We start from the raw sequence: 23,208 nt of genomic DNA, 5'->3' as shown, positions 1-23,208 counted from the left end.
ACTTTGTGATATTTTAATTTTGTTTTTAAAGATGTTACTGTATGTTTAATTATTAGTTCCAATAAAAAAAAATACTACTTAAACCTTGAAACATAAAATAGGAGAAAAAAATGAAAAGAGAGGAAATAAATTTTTAAATATTATGTAAATTTTAGATATTAAATAAAAAAATATAAGTTGAATTTTAATTAGTAAGACATTGGATGTTTAAAAACAATTTTTTATTTTTTTTAAAGTTGATTTGATAATCATTTGATTTCTTTAAATAAAGTTTGAGAAATAAAATTATACATACAAGTTTTCTATATATATAAAAAATGGACCAGATTAAAAAAAATTATCGGGTTAAAAAAAGAATCTTAAAACAAATTCTAAAAGTTAATTATCATAAATATAAAGCAAAATATTTACGCTCCGAATCAAAAGGACAACTAAAGGACTACAATGGAGTCAAAAAATCGAATTAAAACAAAAAAAATTACTAGTTCGTTTGAAAATTTCTATGAGAATTAGAAGACGATTCGAAATAACCTAAATATGAAGTAAAGGCGTCCGAAATTCTTCCAAAAGCAATGATGTGCTTCTTAATCAATGTAAAGTAAAGTAGCCAAAAGCAGTGCAAGGTAAAGTGGCCTAAGAAGTGGAAGAGATTTGGAACAATCCTAAAATGTCCAGATGTGCTTCTGAAGAAATCTTTTAAGAGGACGAATAGATGGTTTCAAATGGATTTCAAACTTTCGATAGAGTTTCGAATGAAAGAATGAAATAAGCGGCCAAAGTCAAAGAAAAAATGATCGAGTGAAACTTCCCATTAATTGCAATTTTTTTAATTTTTATGTTTTGGGAGGAAAATTGGAGAAAATTATTTTTTCATAGATTTTAATTGTATATAGTATCTTATCTAATTACAAAGTATTTAAATTTTAGGTGAACAATTATATTTTTCAGATTGGATAAGAACATTTGTGAGATTATTTTATTTATTCCTTTTTCAAATTTTTATGTTATGCTACTCTAACAATTTAAAATTGTTTTTGCTTCTTTTCTAAAATAAAACTCATGATTTGTTATTCTTCCTGACAACTCTATTTTTTAATTAAATCACATGTTAACGAAACTATAATCAAAATCATTGTTATTGAATGTTAAAACTTACCGTTTTTATATTATTATCATAAAAATAAATCGAATCAATAAATTGAATTATAGATACCTAAAACAAATCAATTAAAAATTGAATACAGGATGAATTTAGAATTTAGAATGTACAAGAAAAAAGTTTAAAATTAACACCTAAAACACGTATAAAAAATACAGATTTCCAAATCTTACACACGAAACAAGGAAGATTTCCAAATCTTACACTCAAAAAGTAAACCTTTTTAATGGTTAGATATAGAACTCTATAAACATACATTTTTATTTATTTATTTTTAGGGTTTTTATGATAAATTAAGGTTTTATGGTTCACTATCAATTTTATTTATTTTTCCACTTTTTCATACCGTTGGATTATTGGTCCCTTGACACACTGACACGTGTTGAATACGGACGCGAAAAATTTAAAACTGGATTCTTTTGCGATTTGGCGTCCGATGCTCTAGAAACTTCTCTCCTCTCGAGGATATATATATAATGGTTTTGGCTTTCGCACGCAAAATCTCTTCTAATGCGTCTGTCGTTGAAGGCATCCGTGATTGAGTGAGAATCGATAAGAACGCTTCGTCTACTTTAGCTTTGATTTGGGTTTTGCCTTCGCTGATCTGTACGGTAAGTTCCCTTTCTGTGTTTCGTTTTATTTTCGTTTGAGATGAAATGTTTGATCTGGATATGCATTTGATTCTGCTTTCGAACAGGCAGAATTAGGTTGGGGTTATTGTTTTATTGTTTTTTCTGTGATGAGCATGTGCATCCCTTTTTGTTGTTTGAGATGATATGTTCGGGGTTCTGATCGACATGCGCGTTTGATTCCGCTCTCTGTAATGTTTATGGAAAGAATTATATTCTGGTTATTGAGCGGGTTTTGTTTACTCTATGATTCGCTAGTTATGGGATGCAAATGGAGTAGTTTCTGTAATTTACTTGAAAATTTGATTGTTAAATTAGAACCACTTCGGAGATGTTGAAGTCAACCATATTTCTTTTTATTGGAGTCATGGATCTTAAATTGCTAATTTGGTATCATTTGGAGATCGTCCGAGTTTAATCAATTTGGTTTATAATTCTAATTTAGATCGATAGAAGTATAGAACACTCGTAAATATTCCTTGCAGTATGAATTATCTATGAAATTTTTATTAACGCATAAGGACTATTTTTTGAGGTTTTATTAAATCAAACTTAATTCGAATTTTTTTTTAAAACCATAGGACTAAACTAGCTTTCCCCAAACCATAGGAACTTAACTTGCAAGTTAATCTTTTCTTTACTTACGACAGCTCCTTGCGCTGTTCTGTTCAAGACGATATTCATACTTAATAGTACTCTTAACATTATGGTCTTCATCGACGCTTGTGCTTCTCGTTTTAAATCTCTGTTGAATTAAGTGATTTCTTGTTTGGTTCCAGATGTCGTACTCCCGAAGGTCTAGATACTCCCGCTCCCCATCATTCAAACGATCTGTCTCAAGGTCTCTCTCGAGGTCAAGAAGCCGTTCAAGGTACTTCCTAACCAGAAACCACTTACTTGCTTGATTTTCCCACCTTCTCTAAATGATACGATGATGCATTTATTCTTATTGTATGGATTCTTAATTCGTTTTTCAGGAGCCCATCAAGTGATGTTGAAAATCCTGGGAACAATTTGTATGTCACTGGGTTGTCACCTAGAATAACTAGAAGAGAACTCGAGAAGCATTTTTCTGCGGAGGGGACAGTATGTTCCTGATCTCTCATTTTTTGTTCATTCCTTCTTTCTTTTTTTCCTGGCATGCTATTCTTAGTGGCCGTGTATGTATTTTGTCTTTTGTGTTGGTGATTTAAGTTGTGGACTATCCCCCGTTCATGAATGGATGTCTTTAACTCCAGGTTCTAGATGTTCATCTTGTGGCCGATCCGTTGACTAGAGAATCTCGTGGATTTGGATTCATTACCATGTCTAGTAATGATGAGGCGGAAAATTGCATCAAATATCTGAATCGATCTGTACTTGAAGGTCGTATAATTACTGTGGAAAAGGTAAAAAGTGAACTAATTATCTCTTCATAGACTTGGGATGTTTCCTATTGTTACTGTTGTCTTGTTCTTTAATCTGAAATGGTGTACCTGGATGATTTGATGTTAGAGATTTGAGTTTTTTTTGCCAAGTGTTTTTTTGGCAGCAGGTTAGCTGTGTGTAGCAGCTCTTCATCAAACTCAAACTACAACTAAACAATCAAAACAAACACATGAAGCCTCAGAACATTGGGGTTGTATGCCCTGCATTTCTCTCTATTTCTGCCAATTGCATATGTGTTGAGTTATTAAAGTGTTTTAGCTTCTTTTTTCTTTTGTGAATCTCGACACTGTGACTTTGCATCCGTGCTATGGTATTTTTCTTGGATGGAAGCTTGAGTAGCTGGTCTCACTGTTTATCTTTAATTGTTTGACAGGCTCGGAGACGGAGAGGCAGAACTCCAACACCTGGTAGATATCTTGGACTTAGAACAGTTCATGGTGAGATTAAAATCCAATGTTTGGCATATTGCTGTGAAATATCTTTGATATTTCTGTCTAATCCTCATCATTCTGACAGGGAGGCGTAGGTCGCGTAGCTACTCATCTCGGCGTTCTCCCAGCTACTCTCCATATAGAAGAAGCTCTAGCCGCTCTACGCATTGTTCATCTGACCGGAGCAGAAGTAGATCCCGTTCCATTGACCAACATCGTAGAGCATATGGTTCCCCATACCATCGTAGATCGTACTCTTATAGCCGGCGAAGATATGATTCTCCAGACTATAGGCGACGTTATGATTCTCCAGACTACTATAGGCATCATAAGTCATATTCTCGATCTCGCTCACCATATAGGAGGTGGAGCCGTGACAGGTCATACTCACCTTGTGATCACTATTCCCCTGATCCTTACTACAGAAGGCACAGGTACAGGTCAGTTTCTCGGAGCCTTTCTCCGAAGTCAAGGAACAGCAGACATTACTCCCGAAGTTACTCTCCTGAGCCTAGGAGAAGAACGTTGAGAAACCACTATCGCAGCCCCTCACAGGAATTGAGTAGTTATTCACGTAGTATTTCCCCTGAACGAAGCAGATCAGGAAGCAGTATCTATTCATCCAGTATTTCTCCTGAACGAGGCAGGAGCTCAAGGAGTCGCTCTTGTAGCCATACACCAAGACGACACGAGAGCACACGTAAGAGAGGGTATTCTAGTAGGAGTCGATCGAGAAGCCAAAGTGTAACTTCAAGATCTGTTAGTCCGGCTTGATTAACTGATCTACTTCCCCTCTGCTACATTCTCATGATGATGTACATTTGGAGCTTTTAATACAAATCAATCAGCTGCAGATGTAAACAACTATTCCCCTTGTCTTACGGATGCCTTAGCGTTTGAGATGAAATAGTGGGTTGTGGAATAATTTATTTCTGGTTTGGTTTAATGGCGTACTAGGTGAAACGGAGAAATGTCGACAGGGAAAATGTTGTACGCTCTCAACTAATGTTCGTTCTTAATTCTATTGGGTTAGTTTGTTAACGAGGGGTGTGAAATGTTTTGGTTTAATTTGCCATTTGGATTTCCTACACTATTTGGGTTGGATGTTATGCCTTATCTGAACATGAAAAGATGCCGTACATTTGTGGTTTACCCTAATTGGATTATGCTGTTCTTTAACCTAATATAAACCTCATCTCTACTTTGGGAGTGGTATGAATTTTTTCGTGTATTACTATAAAATTTCTCCTATTCATCCAATAATTTGACCACCAAGTTATTAACATTTGTTCTGCCTCTTCCTGTTTTGGTTTTCCTTATAATTGGTGTGCGATAATTTGTGTAATTAATCAGGATAGATTGTGAAAATTTTAATGGACGAGTCAGTTGAGACTTCTATAGTCATTTTAATTAATATATGATCAGATTATTTGTTTAGGAGTAGTTGTATAGATAGTAAGTACACTCCAAATCTATGATCCTGATTTAAATTCTGTCTATATCGCTTTCATGATCTCAATGAACGCTTAGACATATGCTTGGTTTCTCTATTCTATACAACATAACTGAATATTTAGTATAAGCTTAAACAAATGTAGTGAAGGATATTGTTTTTGGCAAAGTCAAAGTTCATAAAATCAAAGTCAGCTACAAGCGTCTGCTATTTTCTACACTAGTGGAAGAATATCTTATCTATAACAATCTTTCACAAAACCAAGCTCCTCTAATCAAAGGATATAATCCTAGATAAAAACACTGGTAGAATTTACAATCTCCAATTGACTTGGCTTGTTTATGGCTACAAAATTTTAGTCCGAGAAGAAAAGATGAGCTATACATGTAGAAAATTTGTGACACTAGCCTATAGGCTGATCCTTAACTAAAATAGAAACAAGCGTAGTGCAGTATACTAACCAGTTTCTTCAAAATTTACCCTTTTGCCCGTAGAGAAGATGATGTAGAAAATAGCAGCCGTGAAATACAGGGCAGAGGTTAACAACAGAAATCCTTGGAAAGAGCCCACGATTTCCACGAAGAAACCAACCCCGACTGTTCCCACAATAGCAGCAAGTGTCCCGGCGGTGTTGGACATTCCTGAAATAGAATTTGGTGTCGATTTTGGATTCAGTAATCAATAAACAAGGCAAACGTTTAGATAGGACAATGAAATGAGCCAAACTAAGATTTTGATTCAATGAAGAAACTATTTGGTAATAGATTATGAACTACGAAGTTAGTTCAAACAACATACCGTGAAGCACACCGGAGTATTGTGGAGCGATCTCCTGTGAAGCGAAGAAGGGATAAAAAGTTTAGTTAGAAATTGGAGGTTAATCAGAAATCTCATAAATTTGATTGTTCAGGGTCAGGTTGCCAACCTGGAGGTTCACGAGGAAACCTGAGTGGCTGAAAGATTTCAGCCCAACTGCCAAAGTCAGCCATGCGGATGCAAGTGATGCACTTCTGGCTGATGTGAGGCCAATCAGAGCAATCCCAGGGCCAATGAAACCTATTGACTGGCATAGGGAAAAGGCATGAATAGATGAAATATTAGTGGCAAGGTAATTGAGGACAAATGGAAGAGAAGGTGCTACTGGACAGTATTGTTTTTTAGTTTCCATACTTCCCATTCTTCCCGAGTTGAATCACAACTGTAAATAATAAGTGATCTTTTTCGATAACCAATTAAAATAAACACTAACATCCAAAATTCCAAAACCTAACCAGCAAATTTTCACGCTGGACGGAAAACAATATTTTATCAAGCCAAATTTTGTGTAGAAAAATCTGTTTTCAGATTCGTATGTCTCCCGTTCATAATGTTTAAAATGAACTTATTTGGATCACGGGAAAGGTAGAATAAATCTGTTTGCTTAAAGTCTTCTGCTAATCAAGAAAGGAAACGGGAACCATTAAATCCAGGCTTATGTATGTGACAAGTACAGAGTGCTATTTTGCAGCTAGGAAATTGAACTTATTGAGAAAATTACGGTTAGAAGGAGTGGCAATAATTTGCGACAACATGACATTACAAAATGACAAGACGTAGCTATCCCAATGCACCCAAAACTCTAATAAGCATCCTAAGTAGAGAGCAATAAAAATATAGAAACAATACAAAGCTCTAGGTATCCTAGAAAGCTAGAGCAACTTGCTGTTTGCATAGACCATTTCAATTTTCCACAAATTTCTCATTTTAGCTGGAACTCTTATTCCCTTTTTACATTTTTTTCTGAAAGCAGATTGCTAGGTTAGAATTTAAATAAAGTTACTTGTATAGAAAAGTAGGGAATGTTCACCTGCATAATCTTTCGAGTCAAAGTAACGGATGTACCACTTTTTATTAACCCATCTGACCACAATCCACCAACATATCCCATCAGTGCCATCACAGCCCATGGAACAGCACTAAACCACGCTGCTTGTCTGAGGTCAACGTGATACACCTGTAACAGAAAAACACTGATCATTCAAGAAATTCACAGAGAATTTGATGCGTAGAGACATTATAAACAAGTTAGCTAAGCTAAGGGTTCCTCACTGAGTTGAAGTAGATAGGCATCCATGAAAGAATTACGAAGAACCCCTGCAGGAAAACAAATGACATTAAAATAAAAGTAGCACATGAGTTACTTTTCCCAATAGATAAACATTCCATTTGCAATACACAGTGAAATTATATGAAGATCATAAAGTGTAGGGGGAGTGGCATAAGTTTATTCTCATCAGGTATGAGTGTGTTATACAATACTAAAATAATAACAGAAAACTAAAGAAGCATCTCTTATAGCTAGGTTGGATTTATCCATCTCTGTCATGTACAAGCCACAGAAAAAGTTGGCTACTAGATCAGTCAACATTTTCAATAAGAAAGCACCCCAGACAGGATACGGAGTATTAAATGGAAGGAAATGAGTTTGAGCAGTACCCAACTATGCATAGCATTTGCAATGATAAGAGACCATGTTGGCATTTTAGAAAGTAGCCGCTTGAAAGGAGGAATCACAGTTTTCTTGGGTACATTCTCCACCACTGAAGGTTGTTGCCTCTTACTCAGTACATATTCCAATTCGTATTTGGATATCTGAAGATTCCGATCGGGAGTACTAGATATTGCAGATAACCATACCAAAACCCATAAAAACCCGGACAACCCAAAAATGACAAATGGTCCAAATATACCAGCTTGAGACATAAGGATTGGAGAGAGTACGAGTCCTATTGCACTTCCTAACTGAAATCCAGCCATTGCTATACCAACAGCCCTGGCTCGTTCTGTTGGAGGAAACCATCTACACGAGAAAGTTAAGAGTTTAAACCATAATTTGGTTTTTGATAATCTTAAATTATAAATGAGAAAGCTGATATTCTAACTCATTGCTGGCATAAAATCCATGTTAGTTCAAAGTAAGCAGAGGGTTCAAAATCATTATTACCTAGCAACCATGTTGTTCATGCAAGGAAGGGCCACGCCTTCAGCAATGCCGAGCAAAGCACGCATAGCAAGAAGTGCCCATAACGAAGTTTCCGCTGCCCAAGGAGTCAAAAATGTGGCCAGTGACCACAAAGCCACCCCCCAGCCCATGACCATCTTACCACCGTAGTAGTCCACCAGCGCACCACCAGCTATTGGTGAAACAAAATAACCCCAAAGGAACGATGACTGCATGAAGTCCAATCGTTAAAAAGTTGAAGGGGATAACACTACTCTAATCATATACTTGTAATTCTAAGAATATAACCTCACGTCTATATTCCTAATAGAGCAAACTGGAGTCTAATCTACGGACAACAAAATCTTGCATTTACTGGGAATGAAATCAATAAGCGTAAACGATCAATCACCGAATGGTTTATTAGCGACGGCTGAGATATTTCCATTAGTTATAATACAAAGAAGAAAAGTAGATGGGGAAATGGGCAATAAAATGTTATTTCCTTCAATTCTGAATCATAAATAGAAGGAGAAATGAGCAAAACAGTGGCTGTTTCTTTCAATTACGTAACTTAATTGAACTAACTTGCAGCGACGAAAAATAGATGAAGAAAACAAAACCGTAAATCAGCAAAAGCAATTAACGAGGAAAATAGCTACCTGAACTATGCCGGCGAACGATCGACTCCAGCCATTGGATAAAGACAACGGAACAATTGCCACAGACATAACAACACGATCAGCGTTACAAAGCGCAAGAGCCAAAGCAAGCATGGCCACTACCTTAACCCTCTCAGACGTGATAAACTCGAAGAAACTCGGCGACTCCATATCCTTATCCTCAGCAAACGAACCGAACTGAGCATCGTTGGAGGAAACTCCAATTCGTGATGGAAGAACGAATCCAGAATCCGATGACGAACCATTCCGAAGTCCAAAGACGGGGAAATATCCCGCCGACGAGAGGCTTCCGGTACAATTTCTCTTGCTCAATTGGAGAGAGCGTGGAGGCAATTTGAACTTCGCCGGTTCATGCAATATTGGCTTAGGGCTCAGGTCACCGGAGAACCGCTGGCAGCGGAACGGCCGGCCGAAAGCGATTGTAGAGTTCATAGTGATCGAAAGACGGAACCACTGATCACCTGACGACGACTGAGACGGGCCCCGATACTGAGAGTGCGAGGGCGGACTCCAATTAGTATTTGCATTGATTACCGAAAATACCCTCGTAATGTTTCAAACATTAAATGGTAAATACTGTAAATAAGTAGATTTTTTAGGGGTAAAATGGAATATGCATATTTCTTTGGTGTGGTCTATCATATTGTATTGATTGACCTTGACGGCTGCCATTTGTAGTTGGTTTTGGTTGTACTTTGTGTCGTCGGAGAAATGAATATCATATCTAAATTAGGTATTTAGTCATCTAATTACTTTCACTCTTTTATTTAAATATTTTGATAAAATACAATAACCATTAAAATGTTACTAACTTAACCATTAGATTTATATTAACAAATATAGCAACAACTTTTTTAAAAAATTACAAATATAAAAAAACCGGTTAAAAATATCATATTTCTAAAACGTTGATATAAATTTGCTATTCATAATAACTACCTCACCCAAAATTAAATATTGTTTTGGTATAAATTTTGAATTTTGTTCCATACATTTTCGAATGTTGTCTAATGATAGATTTTAAAATTAGTGTTTGAAATTAATTTTGTTGATTTTTATCAAAATTCACCTCAATTAGCACTTTTGTGTAAATACATTCCCTGATATGTTTTGTTGAATGAAAATTATTACAGCTAATTTTAATTTAATAAATAAATTTGGAAGCCTAAATTCAAGATCTGTGAAAGTACACAATTAAAAGTCAAACCATTCAAATTGAATAGAACAAAGAATAACATTTTAACCAAAATAATTATGAAAATAGTAGAACTTCAGTCTTTGTTATTTTCTTCTCCCAAACTTTGGTAAGATTACTTTTATAATTTATGGAAAATATGAGCTAAAATGTATATTTAAACTGATGGAATTAAATTAATCTCAAAGGACAAGTACGAAAACAAATTTAAATTAATGTTTAATTTCCTGTTTATTTGGTCCATAAATTATAATAAACGCTTTATAGGCTCCTGAAATCCTCCTAGGTTTGTATTTATTTTGTCTCTAATTTTGAAGTGTAATAAATTATTAAACTATAGTTTATTTGGAACAATTTGATCATTTTATTTCTTTTATAACAACTACAGTAAAACACGTATCCATTTTCATCGTTATCATAGTCTTAATGGTAAGAGTTTTCAAGCGTATGATTATTTTGTATTATCAGGGAGAGAAGAACATACATTCAAACTAAAAATTTCTTAAGTTGGGTTCATTTTGAAGCGGTTTTGAGATTATTAAAATTAACTAAACCTTTTGTAGGTTGATACAAAGTAATTTGTACATGAAATAGACTGCAAATGTAGCAAACATGTAGGATTCAAGCAGATGTCTATATCAGAACTTTCTCAGCAATAACACATGCAGAAATTAGGCAATCATAATTTTCCATGCTTGCATTCAAGAGTTACCTCACTCGACATCATAGCCCTTCTCCTGAAGCTCTGAAATAACTTCGTTCCTCATCCTGAACCACAGCTTCTGGGCCTCTTGCTCGAGCTTCGTGTTCTGTAATTCTTTCTGATAATTGTAAGAATCCTTATCAAAATCAAGGATTCCCTTTGGACCGATGGCAGTTCCGATCATTCCGCCCTTGACAATGAAGTCCTCCATAGCTTCTTCATCACCTGCGTTGATAAACATATCACAAATATCAAACTCATTGTTATAATAAAAACAAAAGACAAGTAAATGATAGAAAACACATACATTTACATGGTTCATGAATGGTATGTTATTTGTTCTATTATCTTGAGGAGAACAAAGCAGAGAATATAGAGATAAATGCAGTTAAGGGTTGGAGATTCTATACGTGACACTTCTTTTAAATCCTAAACAGAATAGGCCAAACAATAAAGGCCAAAATGAAAACAGATAAATAACTCTATATAACTTAGGCTTCTATGCTTGGCTATTTGTAGCGTTAAATAACATATTCAAACATTCCAAAATTTAATTCAACTAACAGCCTTAACTAGTTATGACAATCACAACCTCAAAGTTTTAATTTAAACAATCACCTAATGAACTCATTGAAATTAAACTTTTTTTTTCCACAACTCAGTCCATACATTGAGCTGTCGTCAAAGACTGTTGAAGTTAAGCCCAAGATTAATCAAAATATGAGAGTTTATAAACTCTACCAAGACCTAACCATCAACAGACCAAAGTTTAATTGCAACAATTTCATATAACCATTGAATCAATTACTCAAAATTACAAGTTTTGAAGATTGAAACAACCAACCCTTATGGGAGTTCCCTAGGTCTGCCAATTCGTTCGCCCATACTTGAGCAAATTGGTCCGCCCACAGTTTTGAAGATAGTAACAAACAACAATCATTCAGGAGTTTAAATTTATCCCTAGCCCTGCCAATTTGGCTGCCCATAATTTTGGGGTATGTCTAATGCTCGGTAGGGTATCTAGGAGGTTGAATCTCCTGGCTGGCTTTCTCCCATTCTTCATGGAGAGATCCCAGGTTGTAGGCCTTCCAAGCATTACTATTATCTACTGTAACTATGCAAGTATGCTATCAAAAAAACAAACAAACAACCCTCAAGCTCAACTTGGGTTTTGCAATTTTCCCTAATTGTTTCATCTAGCAATGAAAGTTATGAAACTTCTCAATTTCATATGATAATGAACTTGAACTTTTTGGGGGCACTGCAGTGATTAAACAACCTGGATATGGAAACTCCCGCCGTTCATAGAGGTGAGCCAAATCTTTCTCTGCCTTAGACCGTGGCTTCAGCGTCCACCAACCAAATGGTGATGTTTCGTTGTAAAGCCATGCAACGCCTATCAAAGTATACGTACACAACAGAGCCTTTCCAACTTGCTTCCAGAAGTAACGATCCTCTCTACCCAATCCAACTTTCTTCAAGAACCTCTCGGCTCTCATCGATTTCATCAGTTGCATACCTGAGTTCCAATTCCAAGAAAACTGTATAAACACAAATATCGCTTTCAAGCATTTTATCAAACAGTATGTAGGCAAGCTCATAAATCAAAGCCAAAAGTGGGGGAAAAAATGAGGTACACAATTCATGGATTACCTGTTTTAGCCTCTTGGAACCGCTTTCGAATCATTGAAATTTTTTTAACGCAAACTTCACAAATTGATTTGTGCACAGCGATACCTCAGTAACAGTCTGCGCAAGATTACAGTACAATATCACCATTATATCGGGTCAAAATTCACGAATAAGCAAAATGATCAAAATAAAAGTAAAAATCAGCGCGATAGAGAGCTTACAGTTCATACCAACAACAGCGAACTTGCAAAAGTTGAAGAATCTGATTCCACTTTTCGGCTATTGTTGTTGAAGTAAGCGGAGGAGAAAGTGAAGAAACTGACGGCAATTAGATTCTCTTCGCCATTGCTTTTCCCTTCGCACGGGAAGAAAATTGGAATTTTTTAATGGGAAATTGTAAAAAATACAACCTTTCACAAAATTTTGATTTCTTAAAATATTTTAGATAGTTTATCATTTTTTTTTTATTGAGATTTTTAATCTTAATTATTTTAATATTGTTCAATAAATTTCAATTTTAATATTATGTTAGTTACTTTTCAGCATATTGTTTTTTTTTTTTTTTTTTGCTTTTTATTTCTTCAAAACAAATTTGGTATGTAATAACGTTTTGATGATAAAATTTGAAATTATATTGTGACTGTATCTTTTATTACATGAAAATTAGTTACTAGTATTTAATTAGTTTTAATCAAAATTAATTTCAAAAACTAAAGTTAAGATTTATTGAAATTAAAAGGACTAAATTTGAACTTTTATTGGTAAGAAAGTGTGGACCTTATTTTAACCTTATATTTAAATTATTCGTTTCTTTATTTGCTATACTAAAAATAGAACCTCCCTAGTTTCAGTGATTTTGTATTATAAATTATTTTGATTTTCAACCTAACAATTTATTCTATGTCCAAATTTGAAATAATTTAGTCTATGTATAAACAATTTAATCGATGAAGTATAGTCAAATCGACACCATTATATGCTTCCACACAAATCAGTTAAGAGGACAATTTCAGTGAAAGATCAAACCATTAGTTTGGTAGAGTGATTTGAGAGAGAGAAAACTTAACCAACAAGAGGTCAAATTATACCATCAAAATAGGTCAGTGTAAGTATATACGGCGATGGTTATTCTAAGTCGAACCTTTAAAATTCGAGTGGATCGTTGCCCCTATCTTTAAAAGTAGAACAAGGAAAATTTATAGAACGGAGAATGGTTCAAACTATTGAAAATTTATAGAATGGAGAATGGTTCAAACTCTTGGCTTTTTAGTCCTTAATCTCAAATTAATTCATTTTAAATTAATAAATTAATTAATGTTTTGATAATAACAAGTGTGATCTTTTATTGACAATTTTATTATCTTGAATCACCCAAATCAAAGTTCAGACAAAGAAAACATTGCTAAAAGAAACTTAACTAAAAAATACTCGAGATGGAGACGTGATGACCAAATATTCAATTTGAACCAAGTAGAGAAAGTTAAATGTAGCTAACAAATGTGGCTTTTGATTTTGTTTTCCTGACTTTTATAAAAAAAATAATATTATTGTTTATGTTTGTGTCTAACGCCTAGTTTTTTAAAAAAATATGGTAAAATTGCTTTACTGAGTTTTAAACAAAGGATTTTGAAAAGACATATTATTATATTATTATTTATATGGTATCTAACCAGTAATTGAGTTTAAACCTCAACTATTCATTTTTCTTTTACTTACCTAAAATGATTTTGAGTTTATCTTTTCCCTCTTTTTAAATACTTCATTTTTTCCAAATTTTGAACAACATTATTAAACTTTACAATCGTCAAAAAGTGCAAAAGTCAACATTGTTATTTTCTCTAAAGCTTCCAAAAAATGGATGTAAGTTAAGTTTAACCGATTACAGTGTCTTCTACTCTTTTCTAATTACTTTTGCATTTAATGTTAGTTATATATTCTTGTTGGTTGAGTTTGATTACTTTTTGATCGATCTATGTCTAATTTAGATTTATTTATTAAAAAATTTAATTAAACCCTATTCGTTGTCATACCTTGCTAATGATATTAGCATTTAAGGACAATGCAGACTCCCACAAAACAAGCCAATTTCCATGTTACCTGAATTTTCCATGTATCAATATCGTCCTTCCCAAACAGTCCCTAAATTATTCTTTTTAAGGCGACATTTACAAACATAGGTAAAACAATAGTAACTAAACAGCTCGACAAACCATGTTTTAAGAACCAATTATCAATAAGGTAAGACGAAACAGCTGCTAAGGAAACCAATTATAGGTATAATCTTCCTACTCCAGAATCGCTTGGTATTTCACAATGCCTAACTTGCTCTTCAAATCACAAAACTTCAAAATTAGAAAGAAAAATAATAAACACACGATGCCTATTGTTCTAAAGCTTCTACTCTGATGAAACAAGGAGAGGAAAATAAAAGAAACAGCACTGTGGTCGGAGTCGTACCGTGCTGTCAAGGCATGGGAAGGAAATTGTATGGATCTGCGAAAATTTGAGGTATGGAACAAACAAAAATCAGCAAGCTGCCCTCCAATCTTCACCAGCATAAATTGCTTGATCTCCAAGCTCTTCTTCAATACGGAGCAACTGCATCAACCTCACGGATTATTAGTCATATGTAGTTAACGAAATTGAAATCTTGTAATTATGACAAATGAAATCGACGATATGAGTCTACTATGTTTCCATTATTATCTAATACAAAAGGTTGTTATCAGGTATCGTGTGATTAAGAAGCATTAAAGATTCTGAAGTTGAGTTGTATCATATTAGGCAAGTGACACAAATGTTACAAGGAATTAGACCTGATTATATTTGGCTAGCCGTTCTCCTCTACAAGGTGCACCTGCTTTGATCTGACATGTGGAAAGTCCAACCGATAAATCGGCTAGGAATGTATCGTCTGTTTCTCCACATCTGTGAGATGCCACAACTGCCCATTGGGCATCCTTAGCAAGCTTCACGACTTCAATGGCTTCTGTTACTGTACCAATCTGATTTACCTACATTTTGCCTCATGAAATTATCAGAAATTATCAAAATTAAACAGCCGAATTCTTGAGATCTTACAGTTATATTTGGGAGTGACAGTGAATGGTTAAAATTACTGTTATCATGTCTGGAATTGCAAAAAAAATAAACTTTTAAATTAATTTGGAATGATTAAAAACGAGCTTTGGATTAACATAAGTGATTGGGATCATTTTAAAATCATGCCTTTTTACACAAGGACACGCGAACACTTTTTCATATTTCTATCAAATCAGGTTTTGCTGTGGAACGGTGATTTTTGCACCAAAAAAGTTGCAAAAAAAAGTCAGTATGGTGTTTTAGTTTCAATTCTCCAGAGCCTCATAGGACAGACTTAAGACATGAGAATATTCCACAATATGTCAAAAAGAAGATAACCGAAGAAATACTACATTTGTAAATATAAACACAAAAAAAAGAGAGAGAGAGAGAGAGAAGGGCGTTTGTACCTTGAGGAGGAGGGCATTACAAGTGAACTCATCAATTGCTCTCTCAATGCGCTTTTTGTTTGACATTAACAAGTCACCTCCCACTACCTACAAAAAAATCAAAATTATTGAAGAAGCACTGGGCAGTGATACCAACTAAAGAACACAACGCTACGGGATTAAGTAAACTTATAGGTAAGAAAATTAAACAGAAACAGAAACATCGGATTTGAAACGTCAAGGAAACATTGAACTCGAATATATTAGAAAGGATCTCATCCTCTTCTTTTCTCTTGCAGTTAGAAAGATATCGACAGGCCTCCTGTAAGAGCCAAAGCAACCAAGTTGTCTGATTCTTTGACAGTTTGGTCAACTGTATTCTACAAATTCGCTAGCCATTTGATGTTTAAAAGGGTAGTCAAATTGACGTTCTACAAGCTCATCAGGCTTGAAATGAAGAAAAATAATCTGACACATACATGGCCAGGCAAGAAATTAAGGGCATACAGATATTATAAATTTACAAGTGATGTCGGGGGATTTGAACTCATAACTTTTTGGTCTTGATCATAATTTATCTTTGAACTATTATGTTCAACCCCAGACTCCAGATTTTCAACCAAAATCTCCAGACCTTTGAGTTAAAATAAATATACTTCCAGTAGACGCTTTAGATATAAGTATGAGGAGAAACCTGACAAATGCCAAGGCTAGAAAAATGTTTGGTGTGATCCCAGTCCTCCCGGTCAAATGGATCTTCAATTGATACAATAGGATAGTCTAAAAAAAAAGAGTAAAGTTAATAATAAATAAGCCCATTGTTGAAAACAGTAGCAAAAATGTAAAATGATAAAGTTGTACAAGAGATGTATATACCAGCACATAGTTCTTTGTACATATCTATCATATCTTTTCCTGACTTGAAATTTTGAACCGACTTGTTTGGAGCTTTGAAGTCAAGATCATATTTGGTACCTTCAGTGAACAAAAGATGTAAACCATGGGGAATATTGATGCAGGGAGGAAACATTCATTTCGTGTAAGCAAATTAATGGGTTTATTTATGGAGACTGTCAAGTAAGGAAAATAACTGGAGAAAGATGGATGGACGAGGATTATCATCATCAACAAGTATTATGCATGCTAATCATCTTGAGAACCATTTCTTCAGTTTTTCAAATCCAATTGTTCAAATTAGGCTCTTATTCAGGAACTCTCACTCACCCATGCAGAAATTAGTGGCAGCAACATCTATTGCTATCTTGATTCTTTCGTTGTACCCTCCTCTGTTAATAGCCTCTTCTACAAGATCCAGGGCTTCTTTAAAACTGTCAATAGAGAATAACTAATTGAAAACATAATTTTGGCTCAGTGCTATCTCAATGACTCAACTCAACAAAGCGGCCAACAACCATAAAAGTACATAATGTGCAGCGTTCTATCCATCTCATGCTACAATGTTGTTCATCATGGCTTGGAAGAAACTAGTTCCACAGATCCATATAAGCAAACCAAAAAAAAATTGATCAAGTATCTTGCCTTGATATATTTGGGGCAAATCCACCATCTTCACCAAAATTACATCCATGGGCACCATGCTTTTCAGTAATTACAGCCTGCCATTTTTTCCAAAGGAATTACATTTTTAATAATATGCATAATTAACAATGTTGCTTCCAAACAGATCAAACTTCGTTGGTTGGAGTTTCAATAAAAGTCCACAGGAAAATATAATGACATTATTTCAAAATAGACTGATAAGTGGTTAGACCATGTGCAACTTTGCAACATGTTTGTCAGTAAGTTAGGCATTTTGAACACACTTGGTAAGCTACAATAATGGTTTGGGTACCTAAGGCAGCTCGGAAAACAAAAAAAGAGCATGCCATGAGACAGAGAATGCTTTAAGGTTCCATACATGGAAATGAACGACTATGAATCTCCAAAATTGGTGCAATGCATGCAATATGCCATAAAAAGAATTTAAAAGGTATAATTATAGGATTAAAGAGATACTTTTGATATTAATTAGATCATTCAATGAGGCATAATACTAAAAAAATCTCAACAAATTGTGAAATTAAAATAGCAGTACTCCCTATTTGATAATATGGATGTACATATAAATATCCTAGATTTGTGTCATGAAAATATTAAACAATCGTGTAGAGAAAGAAGACAAACTAGAAGATATTACTTTTAAAAAATATATGAACTGATATAATTGAATGCACTGACAAGGTGAAGTAAAAAACCCAGAGATCGAACAGTTGATGAATAGAATCACACCTTTAAGTGATGGAAAGTTTCAGAGCCCATTTTTAATGCCTCTTCAAACTTGCTAGCACCAATTGGAAGAATCATGATTTCCTGATAACAGTTCCAGTCAGTCTAAACTAGTATAGTTGCAAGTCACAATGGCTTCCATTTATATAATTCTGTATAGAATCTATAGATTGAATTACTAGACACAGAGGGTATATTCAGAGTTGATGGATTCTTGGACTGATTATTTGCTGTAGCCTACATGGAATGTTTAAAGAACACTCGCATCTAACAAAAAAAGAAGAAGAAGAAAAAAAATGATCATGACTACTTTGATCCTTACCACAGCATACCTGAATGGCCAGATTATTGCCAGCATGTTTTCCTCCACTAAGTACAGTGAAGGCTGGGACAGGAAGGATCAAGTTTGTTTTGCCAGCAAGGTCTGCAATATGCTTATAGAGTGGAACCTGAAAATACTTTGTTTAAGAAATTTTGTACAGGATTCTACAATTGCCCATAAAAAACGGGGAGAAAACAACAACAACAAATAAATCTATACAAAAGAGATCAATAAAATGCATGCCTCCTTTTCAGCAGCACCAGCTCTGCAAACTGCAATTGACACGGCAAGTATAGCATTTGCTCCAAGTTCACCCTGCAGTATGTATTGGCAATAAAACTACTAAGTGAAAAGGCTCACAATAGACCACCTTCGAAAATACATTCTTTTGTACAGAACAATCCGATCAGATTATCTTCTAATCATAAACCATCTATTATGCAAACAAACATGAACACTATCATAATGAAATGCCCAAAATAGTTAAGGACTTAGAAAAGAAATAAAGAAAAAACTATTATGTCCTGTTTCATGTAAAACGTATAACATACCAGTCCATGTGACTCTAAATCAATATAAATACAAATTCTTTCTTCTTTCGTATTGAATTGAGAATCTGAGATATCGTAGCTGCACTCTTTTAACTAATAACTGATTGTCAAATTTAGCCAATCAGTATCGGCATAAGCAGAAAGTTTGCTAAGAGAATGTTCAAGGTGGGCTGGAATTTAAATTTATGACAAAATGTAAACTATGATCAGAAGCACATGATAAGAAAATTCAGCATATATAAATACTTAGTCCCACTTCCCAATAGACAGTGCAGTATAGGATCTTAACTAAATTCAATGTTCTCAATCCATTAACATTTCTTTATTTTTTGATAGAATAAACAGCTTTCATTAAGAAAAAAAATGAAGGAAGACACAGGCGCACAAAAAACCAAGCCCACAAAAATAGGAGACCCCCACTACAAGAAGGGGATCCAGCCATACAAAATCTAGTTTAAAAGATAATTACAAAAGATCTTCGAAATTAAAGCCCAATAAGAAATATGAAACCGAACAAGCAACAAAATCTCCCAACTCGCCCTTTCAACCCCCCTAAACACACTCCTATTTCTCTCATCCCACAACACCCATATAATGGCACACGCACATGCACACCACAGCAAAAAGCGTTTCTCCCCAAACAGCTGATTGAGGAGGAACTCCTCAATCATCCCTCTAACATCTCTATGTCGAGCATACGCAAAACTCAAATGTCTGAGAAAAAGACATCCTAAACATAGCTTGCCAGCTTACAATGCCAGAGAACATGGTCCAAGTCTTCCTCTAACTCCTGCCAAGGAATACAACATAAAGGACCAACTAGTAAAGGTAATTTTCTAGAAAGTTTGTCCAATGTACCAAGACAGCCGAGAAGAACCTCCCAAAGAAAGAATCTTACCTTTCTAGGAACCTTAATCCATTGAACCAAAGAAAAGGCTGACTCGCCAGCGGGGTAGAGTTAACCAGACATTGAAAGAAAGACTTGCACGAGAACCCTTCTAAAGGAGAAGGGCTACAAACCTACATATCTCTGCTCCCAAGCAGAAAGAATGACTCCCGAGAAGGGAAATGAGAGCCATCACCATCTACATTGTTTCCCTATGTAAAAGAGTGGAACGGAACCCAATGGAAAAAAGAGCAGGAGCTCCCAGTCCACACCAAATAGTCAGCCACAAAATGATTTTTCAACAAAGACAAATGAGCAAACGAGGGAATAACCCACAAAGAGGTCATTCTCTCACCCACAGATATTCCCAGAAATACGTCTCTCTTCTCTCCAGTCTCCCCCACAACATGTCGGACCCAAGGAATAAAATATGGGAGCTCTTTCAGAATGTCTTTACTCTTTCCAAAGATTCCGATGGGTGCCTTAAACCCCTTTAGCTAACCAGCCGAAAGGATGAGGACCGTGTTTACTTGCAATCCATTAACATTTCATTAATGCTCACACATACCAGATATAGCAGAGCACAGAATGAGGCAGAAGTTAGCATACAAGAAACACTCGCATCAAGTTCATGAGATCAAGAAAATTGGTGAACTACCACCTTCTTTTCTGTCGTATCTAAATCTTTCATGGCCTGGTCAATTTCATATTGTTGCGTAGGATCCCTACCAATCAATGCTTCCGATATCTTCTCGTTGATATTTTTCACTGCTTTAGTGACACTATTTCCAAGGTATGTTCCCTTGTCTCCATCGCGTAGCTCTACAGCCTCATACCTGGAAAAAGCAACAATACACTCAAAATCCAACAAAAAATAAATGTATAGGAACTCGAGTGGTATAAGGAAGACATTTTTTGTTCATTGAAACTGAAAATGCCACCAGAACAGTTCGCAAGACATCCTCTAACAAAAGCTTTTGACATGAAGATAATCGTTCTCTTTCAAGTAGAAGCTTATGCTAATATCCATAGAACCTTACATGCCAGCCGGATCGCCACTGGGCACGGAAGCGTGGAAAACTCCTTTGTTGGTGTATAAATCGACTTCAACAGTCGGAATTCCTCTACTATCAAGGATCTGCCTAGCTTTAATTTTTGTAATCACGGAAGGAATTGCTTTCTTCATATGATTCGACTGTTTAAAAAAGAAAAAAAATGTAAACATAGATGAAGAAAGAACAACGACAAAAATAAATTGAACACAATTCCCTCCAGTTTCGATGATTGATTGTAAAAAAAAAAACAATTCAATTAAATTTCCACCAGCATTTCCAAGGAAGACAAAACAGAGAGAGAGGAAAGGATAAATTACGATGAAGAGAACAGGATCGGGAGTTTTCGCCCTAACAGCAGCATTGACCGCTTCCTCGATCTTCCGGGAGAGCATGTACTTGTCAAGATACTCTTGAACGGACATTTCTTTCAGCTGCTTCTTCTCCATGACGAATTGATGGGTAAAAGATACAGGGATTGGATGTTGCAGTGAGCTCTGAATTTTCTTGCAGCTCTCCGGTGCTGTGTTGCCGCGGGAGTTGGGAGTAACGAGACCTTGGGTTAAAAACTATGGACACCTTCGCAACATCGAGCGGTGCCGTTCCAATGGAAGCTTGAAATGTATCGTGGGAACATCCTATACTGTCTTGGTTTTTTTCCCTTCAAAACGTACTTTAAAAAAATAATAACAAAAATTGAAAAAAAAAAAAAAAACTATTTATAGCAGTTGAAAAAATGGGTAAAATATAAAATTTATTACCACATTATCTCGTAGATAACCAGATAGCAAAATAATAGATAATAATTTAAAAAATAGTAAATCCTAACAAAATTTTGATTTTTAACTGAATTAAGTGAAGTATACATAATTTTTCATATAATGATTGAGGATATAATTTACAATTTTTTATATAATGATTGATGATATAATTTATTCAATATACGTTTTTTTTAAGGTTTGGTTAATTTTTGATAACATTTTATTATATCATACAAATACACAAATTTTCATATTTATCCTTTATTGTTTTCAGATTATATATAATAATAAATATTTATTTTATCAATTTATTTTAAAATTTTAATTTAAATGGTATTCTTTTTTAAAATTTTGCATCTCATATAATAACGTCATATTAATATTGTATCATCCCTATAATTATGCATGAAACAATTATTTTCTATATCATATATCAATGTCATTTGATATAATAATAATTTTATATTAAGATTGCATTTTTCCCTTTATAGTTGTTCACTTAACATAATAATAAATTGAAATTAAAACTTTAGACCATTTAATATCCTAATCGAAAACATTCAAATTTGTTATATTTTAAATCATTTATTAACAATTAATTAAATAAAATTTAATATATATTTTTAATAAAAATTTGAATTTTAATTTTAATAACAATTTCAATTTAAATTTTAGAATTTAATTATGCTTAATCGTATTTTTGTAATTATTTGAATGTCCTTTTTTATGCTTTTTGGATAAAAGGAAATAAGGAGATTGAGAAAGACAAACAAAGCAATAAAAGAATTGAAGAAGATGTCCAACTATGTCCCCATTTGTTTGTGTCAAATGTTGCGGCCAATTCTTTGATGAATTTGAAGAATAAGTGGGTGATTCTTGTCGAATATCATCACTGCATTATTCAATTTGATAAAATTTGAGAGGTTTTGACCCAAATAAATTTTGTCGGATTTCATGATTTATTGCCGGAGCTAGTTTTCTTTTCCATGTTTTTTTTTTTAAATTTAATCAAAATCCTACAAAATTGTCAATAGGAAGAAGAGGAAGAGGAGGATGAACAAATGAAGTTTTTTCCATTAACGACAACTTTTATAATCTTTACATTTTTTGGGAAATTTTTATGTAGCATATATTATTTCAATTATAATGTATGTCGAGTTTAAGTTAACAATTGTTTTTTTTTCATATTGGATAAGAGCATTTGAGGAATTGTTTCATTTATTTATTTGTCTAATTTTTATGTTTTGTTATTATAACCATTTAAAATTGTTTTTGTTATTTTTCGAAAGTAAAACTCATAATTTGTTATTGTTCTTGACAGCCCTATTTGTTTTTACTATTTATCTTAGGGTGTAAGTCCAATACGAATAATTTGACAACCATTACTACCAAATCCATATTATATGGGTTGATTAGGTTGAATTTTTTTATTTTTTAGTTAGGTTGAAAATTTTGGTTTAACCCAACCGAACATTACGAGTATTTTGTTAAACCAATCCATATTTTGTTGATAAATTAGTTTGGGTTGTTCAAATTGCCAATCCAACCAACCCGGAAATATGAGTTGGGTTAAGAATGTTTCCTAAC

The 23,208-nt window shown here is 34.2% G+C and overlaps 4 protein-coding genes across 6 annotated transcripts; 1 reads left to right on the top strand and 3 right to left on the bottom strand.

Annotated features, from left to right (window-relative positions):
* Positions 1-1,615: 1,615 nt before the first annotated feature.
* Positions 1,616-4,866, top strand: LOC101211183 (serine/arginine-rich splicing factor SR45a). The gene is made up of 6 exons (XM_004145214.3): positions 1,616-1,770; positions 2,568-2,659; positions 2,766-2,874; positions 3,027-3,176; positions 3,590-3,653; positions 3,733-4,866. The coding sequence occupies exons 2-6, from the start codon at positions 2,568-2,570 to the stop codon at positions 4,419-4,421; spliced, it is 1,104 nt and encodes a 367-aa protein (XP_004145262.1). The 5' UTR covers positions 1,616-1,770; the 3' UTR covers positions 4,422-4,866.
* A 365-nt stretch (positions 4,867-5,231) lies between these two features.
* LOC101210936 (probable anion transporter 4, chloroplastic) lies at positions 5,232-9,266 on the bottom strand. Its single transcript, XM_004145213.3, has 8 exons — positions 8,743-9,266; positions 8,084-8,310; positions 7,576-7,939; positions 7,189-7,233; positions 6,947-7,093; positions 6,026-6,163; positions 5,899-5,932; positions 5,232-5,741 (listed from the first exon to the last, which is right to left on the bottom strand). The coding sequence occupies exons 1-8, from the start codon at positions 9,193-9,195 to the stop codon at positions 5,557-5,559; spliced, it is 1,593 nt and encodes a 530-aa protein (XP_004145261.2). The 5' UTR covers positions 9,196-9,266; the 3' UTR covers positions 5,232-5,556.
* Positions 9,267-10,439: 1,173 nt separating this feature from the next.
* LOC101221969 lies at positions 10,440-12,699 on the bottom strand. 3 transcript variants are annotated; one of them, XM_004154279.2, is made up of 4 exons: positions 12,515-12,683; positions 12,315-12,410; positions 11,941-12,180; positions 10,440-10,886 (listed from the first exon to the last, which is right to left on the bottom strand). In XM_004154279.2, the coding sequence occupies exons 2-4, from the start codon at positions 12,346-12,348 to the stop codon at positions 10,672-10,674; spliced, it is 489 nt and encodes a 162-aa protein (XP_004154327.1). In that variant the 5' UTR covers positions 12,349-12,410; positions 12,515-12,683; the 3' UTR covers positions 10,440-10,671. The 3 variants fall into 3 exon arrangements, with proteins under 3 accessions (XP_004154327.1, XP_011658438.1, XP_031740524.1); XM_011660136.2 differs by having other exon boundaries at positions 10,471-10,886; positions 12,524-12,699; XM_031884664.1 differs by lacking the exon at positions 12,515-12,683 and having other exon boundaries at positions 10,471-10,886; positions 11,941-12,202.
* Positions 12,700-14,360: 1,661 nt separating this feature from the next.
* LOC101211681 (cytosolic enolase 3) lies at positions 14,361-21,509 on the bottom strand. Its single transcript, XM_004145216.3, has 13 exons — positions 21,181-21,509; positions 20,849-21,003; positions 20,470-20,644; positions 18,615-18,686; positions 18,382-18,498; positions 18,053-18,133; positions 17,303-17,379; positions 16,988-17,091; positions 16,640-16,738; positions 16,458-16,543; positions 15,785-15,871; positions 15,110-15,307; positions 14,361-14,891 (listed from the first exon to the last, which is right to left on the bottom strand). Exons 1-13 carry the CDS (start codon positions 21,307-21,309, stop codon positions 14,820-14,822), a joined length of 1,452 nt encoding a protein of 483 aa, XP_004145264.1. The 5' UTR covers positions 21,310-21,509; the 3' UTR covers positions 14,361-14,819.
* Positions 21,510-23,208: the final 1,699 nt, after the last annotated feature.

Source organism: Cucumis sativus, chromosome 1 (assembly GCF_000004075.3).
Source record: "Cucumis sativus cultivar 9930 chromosome 1, Cucumber_9930_V3, whole genome shotgun sequence".
NCBI classification, from domain to species: Eukaryota; Viridiplantae; Streptophyta; class Magnoliopsida; order Cucurbitales; family Cucurbitaceae; genus Cucumis; species Cucumis sativus.
The sequence above is the reverse complement of the archived record's forward strand: the minus strand, read 5'-3'. Positions and strand labels throughout refer to the sequence as shown.